This window comes from Alosa sapidissima, chromosome 7, assembly GCF_018492685.1.
Source record: "Alosa sapidissima isolate fAloSap1 chromosome 7, fAloSap1.pri, whole genome shotgun sequence".
In the NCBI taxonomy this organism is placed as follows: Eukaryota; Metazoa; Chordata; class Actinopteri; order Clupeiformes; family Clupeidae; genus Alosa; species Alosa sapidissima.
In genome coordinates, this window is record NC_055963.1 from 17,203,061 (window position 1) to 17,227,435 (window position 24,375).

At 41.2% G+C, this 24,375-nt stretch overlaps 1 protein-coding gene across 1 annotated transcript in view; it reads left to right on the forward strand.

The window, feature by feature from the left end:
• cacna1fa (calcium channel, voltage-dependent, L type, alpha 1F subunit a) overlaps positions 1 to 24,375 on the forward strand; it is a 37,754-nt gene that overhangs the window by 6,397 nt on the left and 6,982 nt on the right. The window contains exons 8-40 of the mRNA XM_042097872.1: positions 144 to 209; positions 370 to 436; positions 672 to 698; positions 1,061 to 1,221; positions 1,650 to 1,875; positions 2,443 to 2,650; positions 2,964 to 3,084; positions 3,504 to 3,576; positions 3,786 to 3,846; positions 4,248 to 4,305; positions 4,660 to 4,756; positions 5,088 to 5,217; positions 7,614 to 7,673; positions 7,920 to 8,026; positions 8,325 to 8,412; positions 8,899 to 9,006; positions 10,461 to 10,513; positions 10,825 to 10,971; positions 13,859 to 14,060; positions 14,544 to 14,702; positions 15,150 to 15,260; positions 15,422 to 15,505; positions 15,645 to 15,665; positions 15,892 to 16,026; positions 16,558 to 16,623; positions 16,739 to 16,830; positions 17,016 to 17,175; positions 18,063 to 18,190; positions 18,548 to 18,644; positions 19,644 to 19,746; positions 20,445 to 20,546; positions 21,018 to 21,142; positions 21,693 to 21,800. Of these exons, the coding sequence (XP_041953806.1) occupies positions 144 to 209; positions 370 to 436; positions 672 to 698; positions 1,061 to 1,221; positions 1,650 to 1,875; positions 2,443 to 2,650; positions 2,964 to 3,084; positions 3,504 to 3,576; positions 3,786 to 3,846; positions 4,248 to 4,305; positions 4,660 to 4,756; positions 5,088 to 5,217; positions 7,614 to 7,673; positions 7,920 to 8,026; positions 8,325 to 8,412; positions 8,899 to 9,006; positions 10,461 to 10,513; positions 10,825 to 10,971; positions 13,859 to 14,060; positions 14,544 to 14,702; positions 15,150 to 15,260; positions 15,422 to 15,505; positions 15,645 to 15,665; positions 15,892 to 16,026; positions 16,558 to 16,623; positions 16,739 to 16,830; positions 17,016 to 17,175; positions 18,063 to 18,190; positions 18,548 to 18,644; positions 19,644 to 19,746; positions 20,445 to 20,546; positions 21,018 to 21,142; positions 21,693 to 21,800 (3,551 nt within the window). The remainder of the gene's footprint in view (positions 1 to 143; positions 210 to 369; positions 437 to 671; positions 699 to 1,060; positions 1,222 to 1,649; positions 1,876 to 2,442; positions 2,651 to 2,963; positions 3,085 to 3,503; positions 3,577 to 3,785; positions 3,847 to 4,247; positions 4,306 to 4,659; positions 4,757 to 5,087; positions 5,218 to 7,613; positions 7,674 to 7,919; positions 8,027 to 8,324; positions 8,413 to 8,898; positions 9,007 to 10,460; positions 10,514 to 10,824; positions 10,972 to 13,858; positions 14,061 to 14,543; positions 14,703 to 15,149; positions 15,261 to 15,421; positions 15,506 to 15,644; positions 15,666 to 15,891; positions 16,027 to 16,557; positions 16,624 to 16,738; positions 16,831 to 17,015; positions 17,176 to 18,062; positions 18,191 to 18,547; positions 18,645 to 19,643; positions 19,747 to 20,444; positions 20,547 to 21,017; positions 21,143 to 21,692; positions 21,801 to 24,375) is intronic.

Below are 24,375 nucleotides of genomic sequence, written 5' to 3' on the forward strand. Positions count from 1 at the left end.
TTCCATTCCATTCCACAAACACACACACACACACACACACACACACACACACACACACACACATACGTACATACACAGGCACAGAGTCACATTTATTGCATGTATGCCTTTTATTTATATAATTTCTGTGCTTTGTTTTCCAGGAGCTGTGGTTGCCAAGAAGAAGATGATGAAGAAGTATGGATGGTACAAACACAGTGAAGATGGAGGTATGGGGATCAGAGCACTCACGTCTTTTGAGTGTTTATGTGTGTTTATGTGTTTGTGTTTATGTGTGTTTATGTGTTAGTGTTTATGTGTGTTTATGTTATGCCTTTTATGTGTTTTCATCCGATGTGAAATTATTGTTCTCAAACTCTTTATCTTCAGAATCGGACTCAGATTCGGAGTTTGAAGCTTTCCTAGATGATGATGGAGGCTGCTGTGCTTCGATTATGTGAGTAAAGCATGTTTGTGATAAGGGTATCAGTATATGTATAGAAACCTACTGTAATATCACATTGTGGAAAAATATATGGACAGCAAATGATTGTTACGTATTGTACTGTACATATGTGATGTGTATACCAATACCCAATTCACAACTATAATGTGCAATCTGTTAGTCTGTCTTAGTTATTTGAGTGGTTATATTATGAACTTTGATATTGTCCTTCTATTTCTGACTTTAGGCAGCGATTGATGGCCATTAGCTTCTGGTAAGTTCTTTTTTAATAATGTTTTCCCCATAGAATATTGATGTTATACCTGATATGTAAATACAAGCTGTAGGCAAAAAAATGTATTTAACCTTGCTAGTTTGACATTGTGAACTCTAACAAAAAATATCTCTACAAAAAGGTATTCTAAATTGTCATCAAATATTGTGTAGATGGTGGTGCAACAAAGCTGTTTTTTTTGTGGGGTGGGGGACTTAATTCATTCTTAATTCATAATTCAAACAATTATGCATATAATCTTCCATCAACCTAATGTAAAACACACCCAAGAAGTTGTTTTTGGTGCTGTGCAAAAAACTGACTCAAGTTTTTAAAACTGTTTTGATTCTGTTTTCCTCTAGCGAGCAGCTGTTCCACCTGAACCAGGCGATGCGCAAGAACGCCAGAGTGGCAGTAAAGTCCGCCAACTTCTATTGGCTGGTGCTGCTGCTGGTGTTTCTGAATACGGCAGCCAGTGCCTCTGAACACTATGGACAGCCAAAGTGGCTCACTGACATTCAAGGTGAGACTTTATCCCCCCCACATATCACATATAGATTGTGACATATATATGTAACATATATCCCATCCACTATATCACATATAGCCTGTGACATATATAACATGTAACATATATCCCATCCACACATGAAACCTGTAACACACATCCCATTTCCATTCAAAACAAACACATCACATCAAATATTACTGTTTGAGGGAAGAGGCATTTTTAATGAGCCCTCTATTCACCATACCAAGAACTGCCACGGACCATGCAAAATGTTACCTTTTTATGAGTGTAAACTGTAGACTAGCTCATCATTACTACTTGGCAGATTTTCCATTTAGTCACTGTAAAGTAAAACCATGTCATGTTCCAGGTTGGATCATCCTCTCTCTTGACTTGTAATCTGATTGGTTGTGGATTGTTCCTCCCTCCCCTAACTGCAGAACGAGCCAATAAGATCCTGCTGGGCCTCTTCACCTTTGAAATGTTGTTGAAGATGTACAGTTTTGGGATACAGGTCTACTTCATAGCCCTATTCAACCGCTTTGACTGCTTTGTGGTGTGTGGTGGTATCCTGGAAACCTTTCTCGTGGAGATGGATTTCATCCCGCCCATTGGAATCTCTGTTCTGCGTTGCATCCGTCTTCTCCGTATCTTCAAGGTCACTAGGTAGGTCACCAACCATGTTCTACAGTAAACACAAAAACAGTTTTCCTGACTTTTGAGAGATATTGCAATGACAAAGAACCTTTTTCACACTTTCTTCATGTACATTTCAAAATGTGACATGAGAATGTAGTGAAGAAAGTATGTTTTGAGTTTTCAAAAAGGCTACAAAAAAGTGTGTACCTTTCCCTACACAATTTTGTGATTTAAACATGACCCCTGGGGGGCGCTGTGGTGCAACTTGCTAAGGTGTCCATACCTGTTTGGGTCCAAGTGCCCACGGGGACCAAGGTTCGAGTCCGACCTGCGGTCATTTCTTCCCACCCCTTCTCTCTCTCTCTCGCTCTTCCACTTACTTCCTGTCGCACTTCCCTGTCCACTCCACATTACCATAACAGCCACATCACCAGACCTGAAACCCATAATAACACAAACAGTTACACATACAGAACACATCAACAGAGACATGCAGACATAACCATATTAGCCATGCAAATCAGCTGCTGTCACAGATCCCCCTACTTGATTCCGCTCTCCTGACCTCTGATGCCTGTCTGACGTGTGCTGCAGGCACTGGGCTGCCCTCTCCGACCTGGTCACATCGCTGCTGAACTCCATGAAGGCCATCTGCTCCCTGCTGCTGCTACTCTTCCTCTTCCTCATCATCTTCGCCCTGCTGGGCATGCAGCTCTTTGGCGGCAAGTTCAACTTCGACGAGACGCAGATGAAGAGGAGCACCTTTGACTCCTTCCCTTCCGCACTGCTCACCTGTTTCCAGGTAAGGCTCCCTGCTGCGTTACCATGGATACACTGCCATGGCCAGAACAAATGCCACTCATGCAGAATAACATCCTCATGGATTTACATAATACAAATTCATGTTAAAGTGTTGTGTAAATCTATCTATCTATCTATCTATCTATCTATTTATCTATCTATTTATCTGTCATCTGTTTGTCTGCCCTTCATTCAATCAATTGATTCATCAATTAGTATAAGCAAGCAAGCAAGCTATCAATCTGTGCATCTATGGATTTATCATATTCATATCTTCCATCCATTCCTCTCTGCCTGCCCCTGCCTGTCTTCAGATCCTCACAGGGGAGGACTGGAACTCGGTCATGTATGATGGCATCATGGCCTATGGAGGTCCCATCTTCCCCAACATGATTGTGTGTGTCTACTTTGTCATTCTTTTCGTCGTTGGTAACTGTATCCTTTCATCTATTTCCTTGTGTGCCAGATGCTCTCTACTTTCATGTTATTTAGTGCTTCTAAGAGGATGGCATTTCATAGCAGATTGATGCCAGTGCCTCGCCTACTGGTCAACGTCACTTACCTATTTTTGTGACATTTAAAATGAATGAAGTTCTATGTCCTATTCTTTGTGTTGTGTTAGTGTTGAATTTCACTCTGAACCCTTGTACTAGATATTTCCATATCATTCAGGGTACTACTATGGGTGTTGAAATCAGTAAATCAGTTTCATGTCTTGTTTAGACATTGTGTAATATGCTGCACTAACCTAGAACCCTTTCCTTGCTTTCTTTTTTATTGTTGAATTGCTGAAGAAATGAATATTTTAAGTACTGTTTAATGTATAATGGCCCTTGACTAGTGTTCTACCTCAGACATCCTGCTAAATGTCTTCTTGGCTATCGCTGTCGACAACTTGGCCACTGGAAAGGGGAAAACCAAACCAGAGTAAGATGTGAAATCTCTCCCCTCTCTCAACTTTCTCTCTCTATCAATCTCTGCCTACCTTCCGCTGGTTTACTGAGAATCTCAACTTCTCCAAAGATATTTAAAGAATTAAAGAAAGTACTTTGCCATTTTTTTATCAATAACATTTTACAGCTGCTATCCGTAAACTTACTTCATCTATTCTATGCTGTCATCTTGATGTTTTCCAGAGAGAAGAAGGAAGAGGACGATGAGTGGGAGGATGATGAAGGTCAAGAGGAGGAAGAGGAGGTAACATTGTTGTCTATATCATTTGCTTGCATATCATGCACAATAATAACAACTCCGCAACTCCGGCAACATTTTCTATGAAACCAGTATTTATAAAGAATTATAAACACATGCATAAAGGGTTATAGATCATTCATAAAGCCTCATATTTATATGGATGTGTTTATAATGTTTTTTCAATGCTTTATCAACACTTTCTATGAACCCAGTATAAAGCATTGTAAACACATTCATAAAGGGTTATAGATCATTCATAAAGCCTCATAATTATATGAATGTGTTTATAATGCTTTATCAACACTTTCATAGAAAGTGTTACCGCAACTCCTTCCACATTCTACAATGTAAGCAATATAATTTCTGTTCATCTCTCTCTTTCTCGTGTCGTTGACCGTGAGTAGGCTGAGGAGGATGATTGGGAGAACGAGGAGCTCAGAGCCATCGAGGGTCTGGAGGGAGGTAAGCCTTTCATTATACTCATCTGCCAATGCTGACACAGACAGCTGTGTCGTTCTTATTTTACTGTGCTTTACAGTCTGCTTGGTGGTCGTCCATGCAATGTTGGTGCCCTCTGGGTATAACGTCAAGGCCACCAGGTCACTGCTGTAAATAAGAATAAACAGTTATTTTCATGCAGTATTTAAGCAATAAGCGTAGTTTACACTGATTATAGAACAGCTAAGGGGCGTTGTTCCGTTGTTCCATCCATTTTAGAAACTGATATATGATGTAGATTTGTGAATTTAATTGAGCCCTCTGCCCAAGCTGCTGCTGCTGGTGTCTCAGTGTGATCTCTCTCTCTCCTCCTTGAAGTTGGCATTCCAATGAAGGCCGAGAGTTTTCAGCCCAAGGAGAAGATTGTGCCCATTCCTGATGGGAGCTCCTTCTTCATCTTGGGGAAGAAAAACTGGTGAGTTACTGCCCCTGTTTAGCATCATTTTGAAAAGTTAATTGAAGAGCTGTAAGTCTACAGAGAACATATTTCATTAAAAGACGTTTGTATTGCTGTCGAAAATGATCAGTTAGAACTTAGAACAGTTAGAACAGTTAGAAAGGCTAGGCACCGGTTGCCTACAGTAGCCTCTTCTGAATATAATAAGATATAATTTAATATATGTATTATATAATAAGATATATGCTACAGTATGACACCAAAGCAAATTCAACAATAAAATCATCTCTATCGCCTTAATCCTGTCTGTGTGCCGCCTTCCTGCCCCTCCCCTCCCATCTGCCCCCAGCCTGCGAGTGGCCTGCCACAACCTCATCCACCACCACTACTTCACCAACCTCATCCTCGTCTTCATCATCCTCAGCAGCATCTCATTGGCTGCTGAGGATCCAATCAGGCACCACTCCTTCAGGAACATCGTAAGTGCAGATGACTTAACAAATTGCTAGCTGCTAATTGCTAATTGTGTCATACTTACAACTATATTTAATCCACATCACTTCAAATTAATATAATTATGAGTAACACTTTACTTAAAAGACGAATCCAGCAAGTTTTCATATAGATCTCCGTTTCTCAAGGTCACCAATTACTGTCGGTACGAGAAAAAATGAAAACAATCGGTTTTACCTAGCTTGAGTTGCTACAGCCAGCAGCTAACACAGCCAAGCAGCTACAGTGCTACACTCTGTGGGCATGTACATGGGAGCTCACAGACATGCATCCAAAATGTTTCTAAAGCATTCACAATGCATCACATCACGTCTGACATAAGTCTGTAGAACTATACGTGACTGCATGCATAAAGTGTTACGAATGTTGCAGTATAAACCTAAAACAGCAACTACTATCATAGCTTGTATGGGGTCACATATGGCTTTATACAGTGTATTTTGGTTAGTAAGCAGCATTTGACAGTTACATTTATTAATTTATTCAAATTGACATTTATTCATTTTGGATTTATTCCAAAGCGATTTACATATGTCATATTATTATGACCGCCGCGCAGCGAAGCTTAGTCAGATATTTTTTTTTTTCTTTTTTGCATGCCCAAATTTCCGTCAATGATTCCCGGGACACTGAAAGACCGGGGTACACGAAACTTGGTGGGCATGTAACCCCACATGGATAGCATGGAACCATCATTTTTCGTTTTGATCTGTAGTCCCCCCCGCTGGACTGGACCCCTCGAAAGGAGGTTAGGGCAGACACAGTTTTCTGTGAATATCTCGAAAACCGTAGGGTTTAGGAGGATCATTTTTTTTTGTATGTTGATCTCAAGGGGCCATGTCAACCCATTCCATAACCACTCATTTCATGTATAGCGCCACCTAGTTAAACACAAAAAAGTAAAAATGAGGTGTTGTAATTGAAGGTATCTGTGACCTAACATAGTCAAAACTGCACGAAATTGGAAGTGTAGGATCATTATGACACCCTCCGAATGCACGCCAAGTTTTGTGGAATTCCGTTCATGGGGGGCCACACAATAAATTAATTTATGTTACTATACACCAACTGGCCTGTAGGTGGCCGGAGACAGTTTTCTGTGAATATCTCGAGAACCGTAGGGCCTAGGAGGTCCACCTTTTTTATGTATGTTGGTCTTAAGGGGGCATGTCAACCCATCCCATTACCATTTATTTCATGTATAGCGCCACCTAGTTAAAAATTAAAAAGCAAAAAATTAGGTGTTTTCATCACAATATCTCTGGCTGACATGGTCAAAACTGCACGAAATTAAAAATGTAGGATCATTATGACACCCTCCGAATGCATGCCAAGTTTTGTGTACTTTCGTTCATGGGGGGCCTTACAATAAAATAATTTATGTGTACATTTAGTGACGTACACCAACAAGGATTCCCGGGACACTGAAAGACCGGGGTACACAACACTTGGTGGGCATGTACCCCCACATGGATAGCATGGAACGTTTTGGATCGTTTTGATCTGTAGCCCCCCCGCTGGACTGGACCCCCCGAAAGGAGGGTAGGGCAGACACAGTTCTCTGTGAATATCTTGAGAACTGTAGGGCCTAGGATGACCATTTTTTTCTGTATGTTTGCCTCCAGGGGTCATGTTAACCCATTTCATGTGCACACATGTGCACAAACAGATACACACACACACACACACATACATTCACAGTAATCATACGTATGACACATACTCACACAGTAGACATATGTACGCTTGCATGCACAGGCACATACGCAGGCACACACACAAGCACGCACACACACACACACACACACACACACACACACACACACACTCACACACACACACATAACATAAACATAACACAAACAATCAAGAATTTCTCAGAATTATGAACAGGCAAGATGGAGGTGGGGTTGTATAAAATGAATTTTACATGTGAAATCTATGAACTAATCATGTTTTGGTACTTGTTGTCTAGCAGATACTAGTGAGAATTGAGTGTGGATAATGCAATTTAGTGAGACAGAATCATATAGGCCTTTCAGCGTGATTTCTTTTTGTGGAAAAAATGTGCTGGACTGGGCGGCTGTCATATTTTGTACCGCTCTGCGGTACATCTAGTTACAAGGGCCATTGTCCCGGAGCAACTAGGGGTTAAGTACCCTTGAACAAGGGCACAACTGTGAAAGCTGGGATTTGAACCTACAACTTCTAGGCAACTGCATGCTAGCCCAGCTTCTTAACTGCTATGCTACCACCACCCCTGACAAAGAGGTCCACAGTGTCAAACCACTATTAGCAGCATCAGGTCTAATCTGATCTAGTCTCTTCTTTCTCCTCCGTTTGCTTCATCTCATTTCTCAAGGTGCTGGGATATGCAGATTATGTGTTCACCTCTGTTTTCACTGTGGAGATCGTACTGAAGGTATATGTAACTGTTCATAATGTTTTTTTTTTTTTTAAATATAATCATGCATCATCAAGGCGAGAGTATCTGTTTTCACTTCCTTTTGTCTGAATCCAAATGACTGATCTCAAAGGATCTGTGATTGTTTACTTTTCTTTGAATCCAGACGACCAGTTTCAAAGTATCTGTTTTTGTTTGCTCTTGTTGTGACCTAGATGACCAATCTCAGTGGATCTGTGTTTGACTGCTTTTGTCTGAATTTAGATGACCGTGTATGGAGCGTTTATTCATCAGGGCTCGTTCTGTAGAAACGCTTTCAACCTGCTGGACCTGCTGGTGGTCAGCGTGTCTCTGCTGTCCTTCTTCCTTCAGTCAGTATCACAACCCCCTCAGCTCTCTCAGACCATTGCATGTCCTGCATGTTTCTCATAGAAATCTTCTGTCCATCTCTCTCTCTCTCTCTCTCTCTCTCTCTCTCTCTCTCTCTGTCAGTCTCTCTTTGTCTAATGCTGTGTACTTTTTGTATATGATGACAAAAGTTAGCAGTAAAAAATCTTACATAGCGAAGTATGCTTCAGTGTAAGAGTCTCAGACACTATAAGAGGCCTCAGTATACAGTTTTAGTATGCATGTTTTGTTGATGTACACTATGTTTCCTTCCTTCCTCAGTTCAAGTGCCATCTCAGTAGTTAAGATTCTGCGTGTGCTTCGAGTGCTCAGACCTCTAAGAGCCATCAACAGAGCCAAGGGACTTAAGGTACCCCACAGTCAACACACAGTTTTTCTATAGCATGCTATACCAGTGGTCTATACAGTTTGCAAGCTTTAAGATTTATAACTTGCAAAAGAATAGGTCAGACTTGACTACACCTGTTCTTAAAGTTTGAATCCATGATCTAAAATGACCTTATTATTTGAATTAATGAAGACCTTAATACCTTTGAATTAATGAAGACCTTAATTTAACATTAAACATATTAAATTCCAAATAGTTCATAAAGAACTGCCACTTCCATGTGATTTCTTCACCTACTTACATTTTGTACAATAATTGACTGACTAGAGGGAATCTCTGAAATCAACAATGAAAAAATATCAATAATTCAATAATCAGATATACTGAAAGTTGTATTTGTTTTCTCTCTGACTCCTGTATGTGTGGGTGTTCTTTTTGTGTGTGTGCATGTGTATGTGGCTGTGTGTGTCTGTGCATGCGTGCATGTGTGTGTGTGTGTGTGTGTAGAGTGTGATTCAATGTGTGTTTGTGGCCATCAAAACCATCGGAAACATCCTGGTCGTCACCTCACTGTTGCAGTTTATGTTTGCCTGCATCGGAGTCCAGCTCTTCAAGGTACTGAACTGAGCGTCTGCCCTGGGTCAAGATACTTAGGTTATTTTAATTTAATGACACTTTTTCTGTCAGATGTGGTGTGTTAAAGGGACACCAGGCAAGCCTGATGCTTTTTCTCTACGAAACTCCCCCTCGCTCGGTCTGAAGCTCTTTTCCTTTTCTTTGCGTCTTCCGTCAAGGGTTTTCGCTGCTTCTTCACCGGCTCTGCCATTATACACACGTTTGCAACAATCTCTAGCGTTTCGTTAGCCTGCCTCTGTGCTGTAAACTGATCCTGCTTCGGTCGGCGGGTAGGATACACCGAATTTGCAAGTGGGATATTCTTCCTGCAGGCAGTAGGGGCGGGCGAGAGAGCCTTCATTCGCCCTGTAATGAGTCATTTAACCATATACCGACTTATAAAGATGATTAATTAACACGAAAACGTTGCCTGGTGTCCCTTTAAAAAGCTGTTTGTTGTTGTATGGTAATATGGAAAGCTGACATCAAACATATGTCAAGGTGCTGCTCAAGTCTTCTGACTGTTATAAAATTGAGTTTTTTGTTGAGCTCATCACCTTGTTGAGCAGGTCATGAGTACTATAGGTGTCTATTGGTACGGAAAAACAATTAGTACTACCTAGCTCAAGTTGCTGCAGCCAACAGCTAGAGCTGCCAGGCAGCTACCGTGCTACACTCTGGGGTCATGATTATGAATATGGCAGTGGTGTAGTGTATGTGATACACAGATCTACATGATATATCCACTTAAAGGGACACCAGGCACGCCTGATGCTTTTTCTCTACGAAACTCCCCGGGCAGTAGGGGCGGGCGAGAGAGTCTTCATTCGCCCTGTAATGAGTCATTTAACCATATACCGACTTACGAAGATGAGTAATTAACACGAAAACGTTGCCTGGTGTCCCTTTAAAAAGCAACAAGATTTACATATAACCACTTAAAATATCAGGACATCGGACAAGAGTGTTTTTTTCCAGGCATTCAAATGACTGTCAAATGACTGTCACTCTTGTTTGATAAAAAATGACTCGTGAAAATTCTACCACAAATCCATATTGATCTATATCCTGACAGTCATTTGACAGTCATTTGTATGCCTGGAAAAAAACACCTGAAAATCAGACAGGTGTCTCTGATTGCTGGCAAGTGTTGCCCATAGACAGTAAGGTGTTTGCCCCCAGCAATATGGCGGCCTCGTTCACGTATGCCACCTAATAGAACTTGATGGACAATGCAGTATCTAGCTTTCTTATATCTATGCTGAGAACTACAGGCTACATAAGCAATATCACAGTATACAGTACCTACTACAGAAAACTAGACTACACTACTGCTCTCAAGGGGCTTCAGGCTCTGGGCTCTATAACTCACCTTGAGGAGATGTCATTGCCATTGTCTAAATAATATGGAGTTGAACTGAACTGGAAGTGTGCATTTCCTGTTGTGTTGCCAGGGTCGATTCTTCAGGTGCACCGATGAGGCTAAGCATACCCCAGTGGAGTGCAAGTGAGTGTGCCAAACCCAGACCCTCTTCCCACAACTTTTTATTTTTACAAATTTACAATGAACGTATGAAAAAATCATCAGAAATATACGTACATACAAGCTTTATATAGACCTGTGAGATTTATACAGTATATATATTTTCTGTAATACAAAATCGATCATAAAAAGATACAAGTAAAGATGTATGCAAGCAGCCATGTGCAGGAATGATGTATGGTATGTTCCGGTACTGTCTATAATCCGCATCAGATATTGATATTGTCCTTCTGTGTCTCTCCTCCTCTCTCCTGCACTGCCTGTGTCCTGTGTAGGGGCACATTCATCGTGTTTAAGGACGGGGACATGAACCACCCCATGGTGAGGGAGAGGGTGTGGGAGAACAGCAACTTTAACTTTGATAATGTGCTGATGGGGATGCTCGCTCTCTTCACCGTCTCCACCTTCGAGGGCTGGCCACAGTGAGTATCTATGGATCGCCTGTCCGCCCTCCACACACAGTACAGCAGCCTCAGAGAATACCAGCAGATGCACAGGCCATCAGGGCTCCTCAAATATACTTTACATATACACTGATCTTTACTTATAACTGACACCATGAACAGGGGCGGAGTGGGGCACTAAAATCCACCGGGAAAATTCTGACGGCACCGGCCCCCCTCCTCCCTCCCAACACCCCCCCCCCCCAACCCCCCCCCCCCCCCCCCTCAAACACGCATACTAGGCTATGTATAGGCTACATTTGGAGAAAGGAACTGTAGTGCTAATGCAATACAACAAGCCTATCAACCACAAACCAGGCACTTTCAATAAATGTGTGAGGAACTAGATATTTAAGTGCAGTATAAAAACAGCTCTGTGGGTGGATGGAAATTTCAAGCATCATGCAAGGACATATCTGGGTATGCACTCCAATAGTTCCACCCAAAAAAGGCCTAGCCTACAGACAATGTCAACCTAATAACACAGGTAATTAAATGATTGAAAAATCAGGCACTTTGAATAGGCAGATTAAAGTAGGCCTATAAAGGCGTACATATAGACAATTCCAACGAGTTCCACAAACCATTTATCAGCCTGAGTGGCCCATTAATTAGTCATAGGCTAGGCTATAGGCTACATAACATAAGACTAGCTTGTGCTAGTTTCTGCCTAGCAATAACGTCAATGGTTTAGCTCCGCTAACCTTTCTCTCTGCCTTCCATCCATGTGTAAAACAGCAAGAAACCACGCAAATCCGTTGACTGTCAAAAATCCTGTAGTTTTCCCCATAGACAGTAGCCTAACAGTTTTCCTCGAACTTGATCGCTTGTAGAGTCATGCCATTAGACAAGGGACCGCTCATTTATTCCCCTACATTTCTGTAAATAGACTTGACCTGCAATCGGTTCATTGGATAAACCAGAAACTCATTCCCCATTCCCAGGAGGCTTTGCTCCATTCTAGCCTAGGCCTGCGTTAATTTAAGAACAAACAAACAAATTAAATTGTCATTTTTTTTATTTGTGACCATGAAAGTTCTGTAACACCTGAATAAGAGGAAAATGAATTAAGATAAAAAATGAAGGGTAGCTTTCACAAAAATCAGCATGGGAGAGATGAGTGTGCAGGGTAACCATGAATGACATATAGACAGTGAGCGAGTGGTATAAATATTGGTTGGACTCCTTTGAACATTGAAGTGTAGATCTCTGAGATTTTCGCGGAAATGTTTATGTGTATATGGCAAGAACAATACAGGGCCGCGGTAAAACCTCTGAGGGCCGGCCCGCACCTCGACCGGACCACCGGGAAAACTCCCGACCGTCCCGATTGCCACTCTGCCCCTGACCATGAATTACCATATAATGTGTATCAAGTGGCAATTTGTTTTTTTGTTTTTTGAAAACATGCTTTCTTGATTTTCCTTCAATTTATTTTGCTATAAATCTTTCAATTTTATTTTCATTAATATTGTTTAATATGAATCACACACCCTCTCCATTTCCCCACCTGGGAAATGGCACACTCCCACTTCCTTTTAACCAAGACATTTTCACCCCAACCAAAGTATTAAAGACGTCCTTTAAAAAGAGTATTGTTAACTATAGTCAGTCCATGCCTGCGTGTCCGGGGTAAGAGATGGAGACACATGTTGTTTAGCTGAACTTGATGCCAGTCATGTTATTTATGAGGGATTTAGACCTCATGTTACCCACAATCCATTGTGTGCACATAATCTGTGTGCAGCCTATAGCACATAATTGTGTAATTTATGCTCCCTGGTTCACCTATGCCACCAAACTATAAATCTGATTCCTTGCAGAAACACATCCTGTTTTGGCAAAATGCCATAGAACACATCGAATTCAGACTTTTATTCAATTTTACATAAAGGCTGTCAGCGCACTGATTTATTTCATATGTCCAGACGTTGAGGTAGTCAGTTAGTCCATTAGTTAATTTGAATGAAATGCTAAGTGACTGGATGGGGTGCTTTTACATAGCCCTTTCTAGGCCTTTGTGAGGAGCATTTGTGTTTTGCCACCCAAAACACTTCACTTCAATTTCACCAATACAAATAATGATTTTAATTACCATACTTTTCAAGCAATATCAAGTCGTGTCAATGAGTGAGGCAAGCATTAAGAGCTGTTTTTAGAGCTGGCTCACCAGCTCACCTGATTAGGCCTGCAACTAACGATTATTTTCATAGTCGACTAATCTGCCGATTATTTTCTCGATTAATAGATTAGTTGTTTGATCGATAAAATGCAAGAAAATAATGAAACAATCTCAATCATTGTTTCCCAAAGTCCAAATGCCTTGTTTTGTCCACACACCAAAGATATTTAGATCACTGTCATAGAGGAGTAGGTAAAGTATATATACTCTTTTGATCCCGCGAGGGAAATTTGGTCTCTGCATTTATCCCAATCCATGAATTAGTGAAACACACTCAGCACACAGTGAACACACAGTGAGGTGAAGCACACACTAATCCCGGCGCAGTGAGCTGCCTGCAATAACAGCAGCGCTCGGGGAGCAGTGAGAGGTTAAGTGCCTTGCTCAAGGGCACTTTAGCCGTGTCTACTGGTCGGGGTTTGAACCAGCAACCCTCCGGTTACAGGTCTGAAGCGCTAACCTGTAGGCCACGGCTGCCCTAGAAAAGCTGAAAATATTCAAGTTTAAGAAGCTACAATCAAAGAATTTTGATGTATTTTCCTTAAAGAACAAACCGATTAATCAATTATCAAAATAGTTGCCGATTAATTTAATAGTCGACAACTAATCAATTAACCGATTAATCGTTGCAGCCCTATACCTGATTAAGACCTCAGCAAACAAACTGATCTGTCTTCCACACAGGCTGTTATACAAGGCTATTGATGCCAATCAGCCAAACCGAGGGCCTATCTACAACTATCGCGTGGAGATCTCCATCTTCTTCATCATCTACATCATCATCATCGCCTTCTTCATGATGAACATCTTTGTGGGTTTCGTCATCATCACGTTTCGTGAGCAGGGAGAGGCAGAGTTCAAAAACTGCGAGTTAAATAAAAATCAAGTGAGTGGGAGCACCAACATTCTTAAAAGTGCAGTCAGGGATTGCGCAGGAAGTTATTTTTATATTTAAATTCATTAGCAGACGCTTTTGTGCAAACCAAGGACCAAACGAAACACACCAGTGAAGTAGCTCACTCTTACCTTAAGTATTCCCAGAGAAATTCCACAGGGTTATTTGTTTCCATTTTTCATAGCCTGGGCTGCCTACAGAAACCATTTTTTTTTACTGTACACATGGAATGGGCAGCTAGTGGTGATGAGGAGATGATTGCTGAAAATCCCTGACTGCACCTGTAACTACAACACATATTATATATATTTATACAAATATGTTTGATAAACATGAGGAGGTCACATGAGAGTATATATATATATATATATATATATACTGATTTGCTGTGGAATTGCAATAAAATCTTTTTTCTCTCTCTTTTCTCCCTTCCAATCATTTCCCCCTTTCTCATTTACCATCCCTCCATCACAGAGACAGTGTGTGTATTACGCACTGAAAGCCCAACCTATAAAAATATATATTCCTAAAAATCCCTCCCAGCTGAAGTTCTGGAAGATCATCAACTCGTCGCAGTTTGAATACATCATGTTTGTGCTTATCATGTTGAACACGCTCACACTGGCTGTGCAGGTACATCTGTTTTATTGATTTTTTAAGCACTGAAATCTGCACAATTTAGACTCTACTGCAACTAAGCACTTAGGCAACTTAATTCAAATAAATAAGTGCTATAGGTACTAGATTTCTTTGAAGTTCAGATATTTAGAGGTGACTTTCATCTGTTTTGTGTGTCATTATCCCATCTTCCATGTGCCTTAAAATATGCAGTAGTTGAGTGCCCCCTAGTGATCAGAAATGCAAGTGCAGCCTGTGTGCAGTTCCTTTGCTCTTAAAACCATGATACTGTACTGTATTGGTTCAGAGTGTTGGTTCACAGTGCAGTACAATTGCAGTACCATTTATGCAACTTTAATTATTTTGTAGGCCTACTATGAGTATTTAATATTATTTAGGTCATCTTAATTTTTTGAATTTCTCATTAAATAATGTATTGTTTTGTTCGTCTTTATTTCCCAGCATTACCAGCAGTCCAAACTCTTCACTTCTATCATGGACATACTGAATTTGATCTTTACACTTGTCTTCACTGTGGAGATGATAATTAAGCTGTTGGCCCTGCGGACCTATGTAAGAGAATGTCACAGCCTTCTGCTTGCTCTCCCTTTCTTACAAAGTCCAGTTTGGCATGTTATCAGAAAAATTAGACAGAAGAGATATGTTTTTATATTCATATTTCTGTTTGTGTGGCAATGTTTAATTTGTGTGTGTGCGTGTGTGCGTGTGTGCAGCATTACTTCATAGATGCTTGGAACTCCTTTGATGCGTTGATCGTGGTCGGGAGTGTTCTGGACATTATGGTCTCAGAATTGAGTGTGAGTGCAACATTAATGTCAAACTGTGTAGCGAGTAATTATGAGCAGATTGGTATCAGCATTGCAGATTACATATATTTGTTTAAACTGTTCTTCTTTTCACTCATTCCTTCTGGAATGTTCTCGGTACTGAATGCAGGGAGGAGGGGGGCATGGAGAGGTGAGTTGCTGAGAGTTTTTGCAAACTCTTAATATCTTAAATTCTTTAGACCAGATTTTACCCATGCATGTTCATCTTTAGCACTGTTTATGTACAGTATGTGTGCCGCTAGTTAGATTTTTTATGTCAGCTGTTTGGATTCGTATATTTCCTTTCATGTTCTCCTCTCGTTGTTCTAAATATCGCTGTCTTTGTCTCTCTCTTTCTCCCTCACACATACACGCAGCAGAAAGGGGAGGGTGAGAGCTCCAAAGTGTCCATCACATTCTTCCGTCTCTTCCGAGTAATGCGACTGGTAAAGTTGCTGAGCAAAGGCGAGGGCATTCGCACGCTGCTATGGACCTTTGTCAAGTCTTTGCAGGTCAGTGTGCCAGTTTGCACCCCTTGTCCTGTCACGCCATGTCATGTCACAGTGTGTCCTGTCACACCATGTCATGTCATGTCATGTCACGCCATGTCCTGTCACGGTGTGTCCTCCGCAGTAGTCCATTTGTCACTTTTGATTTCCGATGAGATGGTCAGCCAGATTGAGAAAGAAGGGAGACACACTAGACTCACTCTTATGATCCTTAGAGGAGATGAATAAAAACGTGAATTGCTTGATAAAATGCTGTGAATTGTTTCATGGATTATGTAATGGCCTCTGACCTTTTGAGTATAATTTATTTCACCCTCAACTAGCAAATTTCGCAAAAATTAGTGGAAGCAGCTGCTATAAAGGATTTATTTTATCCTTCAAGAATTGTATCTAATTGATAATCATGAAGAATGTCAACAAAGTAGTGAATCTGGAATTTCCAGGCTAGCAGATTATTACAAAATGATGTTATTACATAATGAAGGGAAATGTATTACATGATGTGGTTATTTGTGTCTGTGCTTTCTCCCTCAGGCTTTGCCCTACGTTGGTCTGCTGATTGCCATGATTTTCTTTATCTATGCCGTAATAGGCATGCAGGTAAACATTTATTTGGTCTCTCACTTTTTTACTCTGGTTTTGTTATGTTTTTTTACCCTCCATCTTCTCCATAGCCTGTTTGAGCTGAAGTTGCAAATGCTGTTTTGTTCTGCAGACATTTGGGAAGGTTGCTATAGACGACACTACTGCCATCAACCGCAACAACAACTTCCAGCAGTTCTTTATGGCTGTACTGTGCCTCTTCAGGTAAGCAAGATGCTGGGAGATATCATCATCAGCATCATCGTCAGCAGCAGCACCACCTTTTCCATCACGATCACTATCATCATCATCATCATCATCATCTCTCACTCTCCTCTCCACTGAACCCCCCTCTCTCTTTCTCTCTCTCTTTCTCTCCCTCCTTTCTTCCCTCTCTTTCTGCATCATAGGTGTGCTACTGGTGAGCAGTGGCAGGACATCATGCTGGCTGCGTTGCCGGGTCAACGCTGTGACCCCGAGTCAGATTTTGGTCCGGGGGAGGAGTTCACATGCGGCAGCAACCTGGCCTACCTGTACTTCATCAGCTTCTTCATGCTGTGCTCCTTCCTGGTGAGGGGGCGGGGGTGTCTAGGGTGTCTACAGGTTCACCTGAATACCTTTTGGTGAAAATGTTACCTTTTGGTAACATCATGTTTATTTCAGATGTGGGCTAGGCAAAAATGCCTGAATGTGATTGATGTCTGTATAGGGGCACGCATGCTCCCTGATCTTGGCTTCAAGGTCATCCTGCTTGTCGCGCGCATCTGAAAAAAAATCTCCTGTGCACGACCTGCCTGCGCGAGGCTGAAATTTCTCATGCGACAGAGGAAATGACGCAATTTTGACATCACATTACGACCGCTACCGGTCGGGAGTGGCGAGTATGTAGGACGCTTTAGGGTGTGGAGTACTGTACTGCGCTACAGGCTCACCTGAATCCCAACACCTTTGGGCGTAGGGAGAACATTACGTTGGGCCGGAGTACTGCACTGTTCTGTGTTGCATTCAGACACAGGCCGGGAGGGGGGTGCTCCAGATATTCACAGGCATTAATCAGTCCTGTCACAGCACACAAAGAGGACAAAAAGAACATTGGCAGTGTTTTGGCATAGCTACATTATAGATATTCCCTGACTGCTTACTTCAGCATCACAGTGTAAAGGCTCTGCTTTGGACAAAAGTGTCTGCCAAACATTTAAAATACAACTACAACTACAAAAATATTTTTAGGAAATGTGTAACTGTGAGAAAAGATATTAGCTGTAGGAGCATTGGGTGCTTCCATTAAGTGTGTCCTCTCCATGTATGTCATTCTAATACTCTTTCTTACACATGTAGTGTAAGACCCATCAATGTAATGAAAGTGGTTAAAATACAAGTTAAGACCTGACATTTCACTCACACAGATCAAGCAGCAGCAGGACCTAAAATCTGATGTTATTATGTCATTTAATCAGATCATCAACTTGTTCATTGCTGTCATCATGGACAACTTTGAGTACCTAACAAGAGACTGGACAGTGCTAGGCACGCATCACCTGGATGAATTCAAGAGAGTATGGTCAGACTACGACCCAGAAGCCGCGTAAGATTCCTCCTCGGACACCTGGAAGCATTATTCTGTTATTACTGACTTGCTGGTTGTATATCTCACAACCTTGTGTTTGTCTAGGTTTAATAATCAACATACTAACTGTGCTTAATGATACCTTGCTTCTCATCTCAAAACATTTAAAAAGTATAGATGATAGATAGTGTCATATGATATACTGATGCATGCCAAATGGTATAGTGGACACAGTGTAAATGATAGTGCCATGCTTTCCCAAACACACAGTGAATGGCAATGACAGTCTCTATTGGTCTCAGTGTAAACGATGGTGCCAGTCTGTGCCAGCGTCAGTGCAGATAATAATGCCAGTCTTGTGCCACGTTCCGGCAGGGGCAGGATAAAGCACCTGGACGTGGTCACGTTGCTTCGTAGGATCCAGCCTCCCCTGGGTTTTGGCAAACTCTGCCCACATCGAGTGGCATGCAAGGTATACACACACAGCACCTTTAACACAAAATCCTGTTGTGTAAAACAAACCCATGCAATGTACATTCAATGTACTTTACTTATAAATTGAATTGAACTAATGGATTGAGTTAGTTAAAAATACAGCATCAATGGGATTAAACTGCTTATAAAGTAAGCCCATATTATTGCATTAAGTGTGCATCAGATATGTGATATGCATCCTTTTTAATCACTGAGGAAATGAGTTGGATTATATGATGTGATCGACTGAAGGCATGCTCGCTGTAATGCCCTGGCAGTAATTCTCCGGTGACGGCTGGTGTTAGTTAGTCAGTGGGGTCCAGTCGTAGTTGACCCTGGAGAGCCGTGCTGTGGGACTGACACACTCACTCAGTCAAGAGGATTTAAGCCTCTGTGTGGACTAAAGAACCCCTTCTCATCCAATTAAGAGCCCCCATCTAGCCCCATCCGGCCCTCCTAACATCCCTCTCTCAACTCTCCTCCTGCCTCTCTAACTCTCTCTCCTACTCTTTCTCTCTTTCTCTCACTCTTTTTTATTTTACTCTGCCTCTCTCCCTCTCTCCTTCTCCTTCCTCTGTCTCTCCCCCTCCCCCTCCTTAACTCTTCTCTTCCTCCATTCTCATTCAGTGTAAATCCTTTAGAGGGAAACAATCCCTTTCCTCTAAGCCAGTGTTATATCGTGCAGGAGGGTCTACAAGGGTCCAAGCGTGGATTATGTCATCAAATGGGAACGCAAGGCTCTGTGTGGATGTCCATATACCGTCCAATTTTCAGTAGCCAATACACTACAAGGGCACCAACTATGTCTGTGGTCAGACTCCAGGAGGACTAGAAACTAATAAGAACTTCTATGTGTCACTGGTCTCTGTGGCGGTCTGTTAGGTTGTGTCCGCAAGCAGGTGTAATGAAGGCAGCCCAACTCCAGCTGCCCTCATCTCTGTCCACCTCCACCCTCGGCTTTATCTCACTGCTGTGTTTGCTTTGGTGTGTTTTGCAGAGGCTGGTTGCCATGAACGTGCCGCTCTACCCAGACGGCACAGTGTCCTTCAACGCCACCTTGTTTGCCCTCGTCAGACACTCCCTCAAGATTAAAACTGAGGGTTAGCCTTCCACACACACACACACATACACACAACTCGCACACACACACACACAACTCGCACACACGCATGCATGCACATATGCATGCACATACATATGCACACATGCACGCAAATACTCACACACACACACACACACACACACACAGAGACATATATTCATATATGCAAAAACACACATGGGACATGTTTTGTAATAAATAGAATGGAATAGAATATCTTTATTTGTTATTGTCACAGTGTACAATAAAATTGAAGTGCCATCCTTAGTGCAAAGACTAATAAAAACATATATAAATATATGCTAAAAACAATAATAAATAGAATTCTAAAGGATAAAAAGAGAAGAAACACATAAGACAACAATAGATAAACTTACATACTATATCTGCTGACATGCTTACATTACATACAGTATGCCTAGAACACAGGGAAATGCTAACCCTCATACTAATGGGTAGCACACAGACTCAAGTGTGCATGGACTCATGCCCATAGCTCCCTCAACTCACAGTTCAAGCAGTGGGTAGATAAGACAATAATGCACAAATACTATTGCGATACTGACATGCCCTAGCACATACTGCACTTCACGTTGTGTTATGCCTCATCAGGTTCTTATTCTGTAGTTATTGTTTAGTGTTGTTTATTGTTTATTGTTTAGTTAAACCTGTAGCTCTGTCTGTTTTCCCTATCAGGTCCTATTGACCAGGAGAACGAGGAGCTGAGAGCCATTATTAAGAAGATCTGGAAGCGCACCAAACCCAAGCTGTTAGAGGAGGTGATCCCTCCCCCCAGAGGTAAAGCGCCTTCACCGAGGCTAAGCCCTGCGAACATGCAAACTACATTACCCAGCATGCAACATACTGACTTTAAGTTACAGCACAGGGAAATTTCAATATTCTGGTCTTATTAAAGCACATCACTCATAGTAAGTCAGGCGGCATATTCAGCCTCTTTTGGTTTTGCATCATTATTTTCGAATGTTGAAGGTCATTTGAAGCAAGGCAATTATATGCTCCAAGAAACATTAAACTCAGGGTCTTCTGCTTTACAGAACTGCTTCATCAGCAGCCCCAGTTAATGAGGGCATGAATAGACCAATTGCTGCGATTAATTAATATTTTAATGAATAATGACACATTGATCTTAATCACCTACACAGCTTCTGTAGCTATGCTGTTTTGTAAAGAAAAGCTAGATTTAAAAAGATAAGGGATGTTATAATGTCTGTTGCTCCCAATTAAACTGTGAGTGCTACGTTCCTGAAGGTGACGAAGTGACTGCTGGAAAGTTTTATGCGAGCTTCCTGATCCAGGACTACTTCAAGAAGTTCCGCAAGAGGAAAGAGAAGGAGAGGAAGAAGAAGGGCAAAGACAAGTCTGCCTCTCTTCAGGTAAAATACACTCGTTGATAAAGTCACACAAGTCCAGGTAATATGCACTCCTTGATAAAGTCGCACACAAGTTCAGGTAAAATGCACTCTTTGATAAAGTCGCACACAAGTTCAGGTAAAATGCACTCTTTGATAAAGTCACACACAAGTCCAGGTAATATGCACTCCTTGATAAAGTCGCACACAAGTTCAGGTAAAATGCACTCTTTGATAAAGTCGCACACAAGTTCAGGTAAAATGCACTCCTTGATAAAGTCACACAAGTTCAGGTAAAATGCACTCTTTGATAAAGTCGCACACAAGTCCAGGTAAAGTGCACTCCTTGATAAAGTCGCACATAAGTTTTGGTGCATGTGACGTGTATACGTGTTTAGTTTTACTCTTTCATATCTATTCTACAAGAAATCCTATCATATCCACAGCTGCAGTTACTAAGCTTACTATAATTATATAATTATGTATAAAATATCACAATTATTTATATTATGATATGACTGCATAGTATAGAAAGTTCTGGCAACCCTGCTAACTATGTGTGCTCTTGTGCCAGGCTGGCCTGAGGACGCTGCAGGACCTGGCTCCCGAGATGCGCCTGGCCATGGCGATGGAGGAGGAGGGGGAGGGCTTTGAGGGGGAGATGGACGAAGAGTTCTTCAGGGTGAGTGGCACTCCGCAGGGCAGATGGGGACACCTGCAGTCCTGCTTGAGCTTCATCACGCATAACAATAATAATAATAATAATAATAATAATAATGAAATTTATTACCAAACTTACAGTATATAGCACTTTTCTAGCACAGAGCACTAAGTGCTTTACAGACAAACAAGCTAAACAAACAGTAGTAATAATAATTATAAATAAAGGGATAAACTTCCACAGACCAAGTTAAACTCTAAGAAAAAAACCAAAATGGAGAAAAGAAAAGGAAAAATATATGGTGCCAATAACAAAACAAAAAAAAAAAGCGCAATGCACCATATCACTGACCTATATCATGGACACTGCTGAGCTATCAGTCACAAAAAGAACGAGGAACTGTAAGAGAGCCGACAAAGAGAATTGTATACTGTATGTAATGGAGGCTAGTGCATATAGTGCACAGAGGTGGAAAGTAACGAAATACATTTACTCACGTTACTGTATTGAGTAGTTTTTCTGTGTATTTTGTATTTTTTAAGTACTTTATAAAATCGGTATTTTAAATTTTACTTGATTACATTTTGAGCGAAGTATTGTACTTCGCTACATCAAAAATCCCATCCGTTACTTGAGTAAAAAAAAAAAAGTTAAGACTAACGAAAACAGAAAGGGAGAGAAAAGAAATCACGCCCTAAACCACTAGCCTAGTGATAATGATCAGCATGTAGCCTACAACAGGACATGAATCAAGCTGGCGCCATGCAGTCTTTCTGAAAGTGATGGGAGATGGAGCTGGATCACGAAATGCATCAGATTACATGTGTAGCCTAACCTATGAAAGTGTATTTTCCGCTATTTCAATGGGTTGTCTCAGTTCATTTTAGCACTAATGATAGCGGAGATATTCAAGCAAACACCATGGGATTTCGTGTTTTGACATTTGTGCTCACCTTTCTTTGGAAAGAAGTTTATTAGCAGTTGTTTCCCCTCATTTTGATGTATCTCTTTTTAATAACCTGACTTGGCTTTCTTGGAGAAAGACATTGCACCAGCAGCACAACAATTAGCGGTCCACTACTAGCGATGCTCAACTAAATAAACAAAAGATAGACTACCTTATCGTGCAGGCGGACTAAACCATTTAGCTCTTTAGCAAGGGAGAGTGAGAGTGACCTTAGACAGTTTTCACTGTTTTGTATACAAAATCCAGTCAGTCAAACTTTAAATTTCGTCTGACATTCATTTTGACATTTAATTTGGAAGTTAAAATATTCAGGTAAAATAAATATATGGTGGACATATAGTCATATATATTTTCAGTAATTAGCTTAATCTTCCAGTGAGTCTATTCGAAATTTTCAGCACACATTATATTAACACACATATAAAAAATCCAAAAAATAAGAGTTATGTGTATTAAAGTGGAATGACACAGGAAAAAAGTATTGAACGTGCCTACTGAAATTTCTTCAATACTTTGTGGAAAAGCCTTTAGACAGCTTCAAGACATTTCCTGTATGACAAAAGGTATTAGTCACAGTATCAGGTGTGATTTTGGTCCATTGTTCTAAACAGATTCCAGGGGTCCCTCTTGTGAATCCTGATCTTTAGTTACTTCCAGAACTGTTTAATTGAATTTAATTGAATTGGCTGCCTTCAAGTCTTTCTGGAGCTTTCTCCGAGTGGTCCTTGGCTCTTGGAATTGACTATCCTTCTGACTCCCTGGTCAGAAATGTTGCGTGGCTGGTTGATGATGCAGTGATGTTTCTTCCACTTGCAGATAATGGCTCCCATGCTGCTTACTGAAGATTCTGAAGTTTTGAAATGCATCTGTAACCAGTTTCGTTGATATGTTTTGCAACAATAAGGTTGCAAAGGTCTTGGGAGAGCTTTTTGCTTTTATCCATCATGAAATGTTTCTTGTGTGACACCTTGGTAATGAAAAACCTTTTTATAGCCCATCAATATGTAGGCTACTAACCAAGCTTATATTAATTTGCACAGATAGAAAGGATAACTACTCTAACTACTTACAGATTCCAGCTCGTTCCTTCCCTTTCCTTGCCTTAGTGCTTTTTCTTAGCTTGTTCAATACTTTTTCCCTGTGTTATTCCACTTCATTACACATGACTCTACTTATGGAGTTGTTGGATTTTTTATGTGTGGATTACCTGAGTTATTACTAATGCCTGGTGAAAATGTTGTACCCCCGTATTTCACTTTTCAAGGGCCCTCCTCCATTGGGGCCCTATACTTCCCACTCTCCCCCCCAGTTCTGCCTGTGAGGGGCTTTTCAGTTGTGCTGGATTACTGTTCATTGCAAAGCGATGCAAGGATGAGTGCAACTAACTTTGAAAATCAACTACTGCTCAAACTTAAAGGAGAACTCCGGTGATTTTTCACATAGATCTCCATTTCTCAACGTCACCGAGTACTGTCGGTATGAACAAAACTGAAACAATCGGTTTTACCTAGCTCGAGTTGCTGCAGCTACAGCGCTACACACTAGGAGCATGAACATGGCTGCCTTAGCTGCTGGCTGCAGCAACTCGAGCTAGGACCAAAGTCCTTTTCAGGCAAGTACCTCCACTCC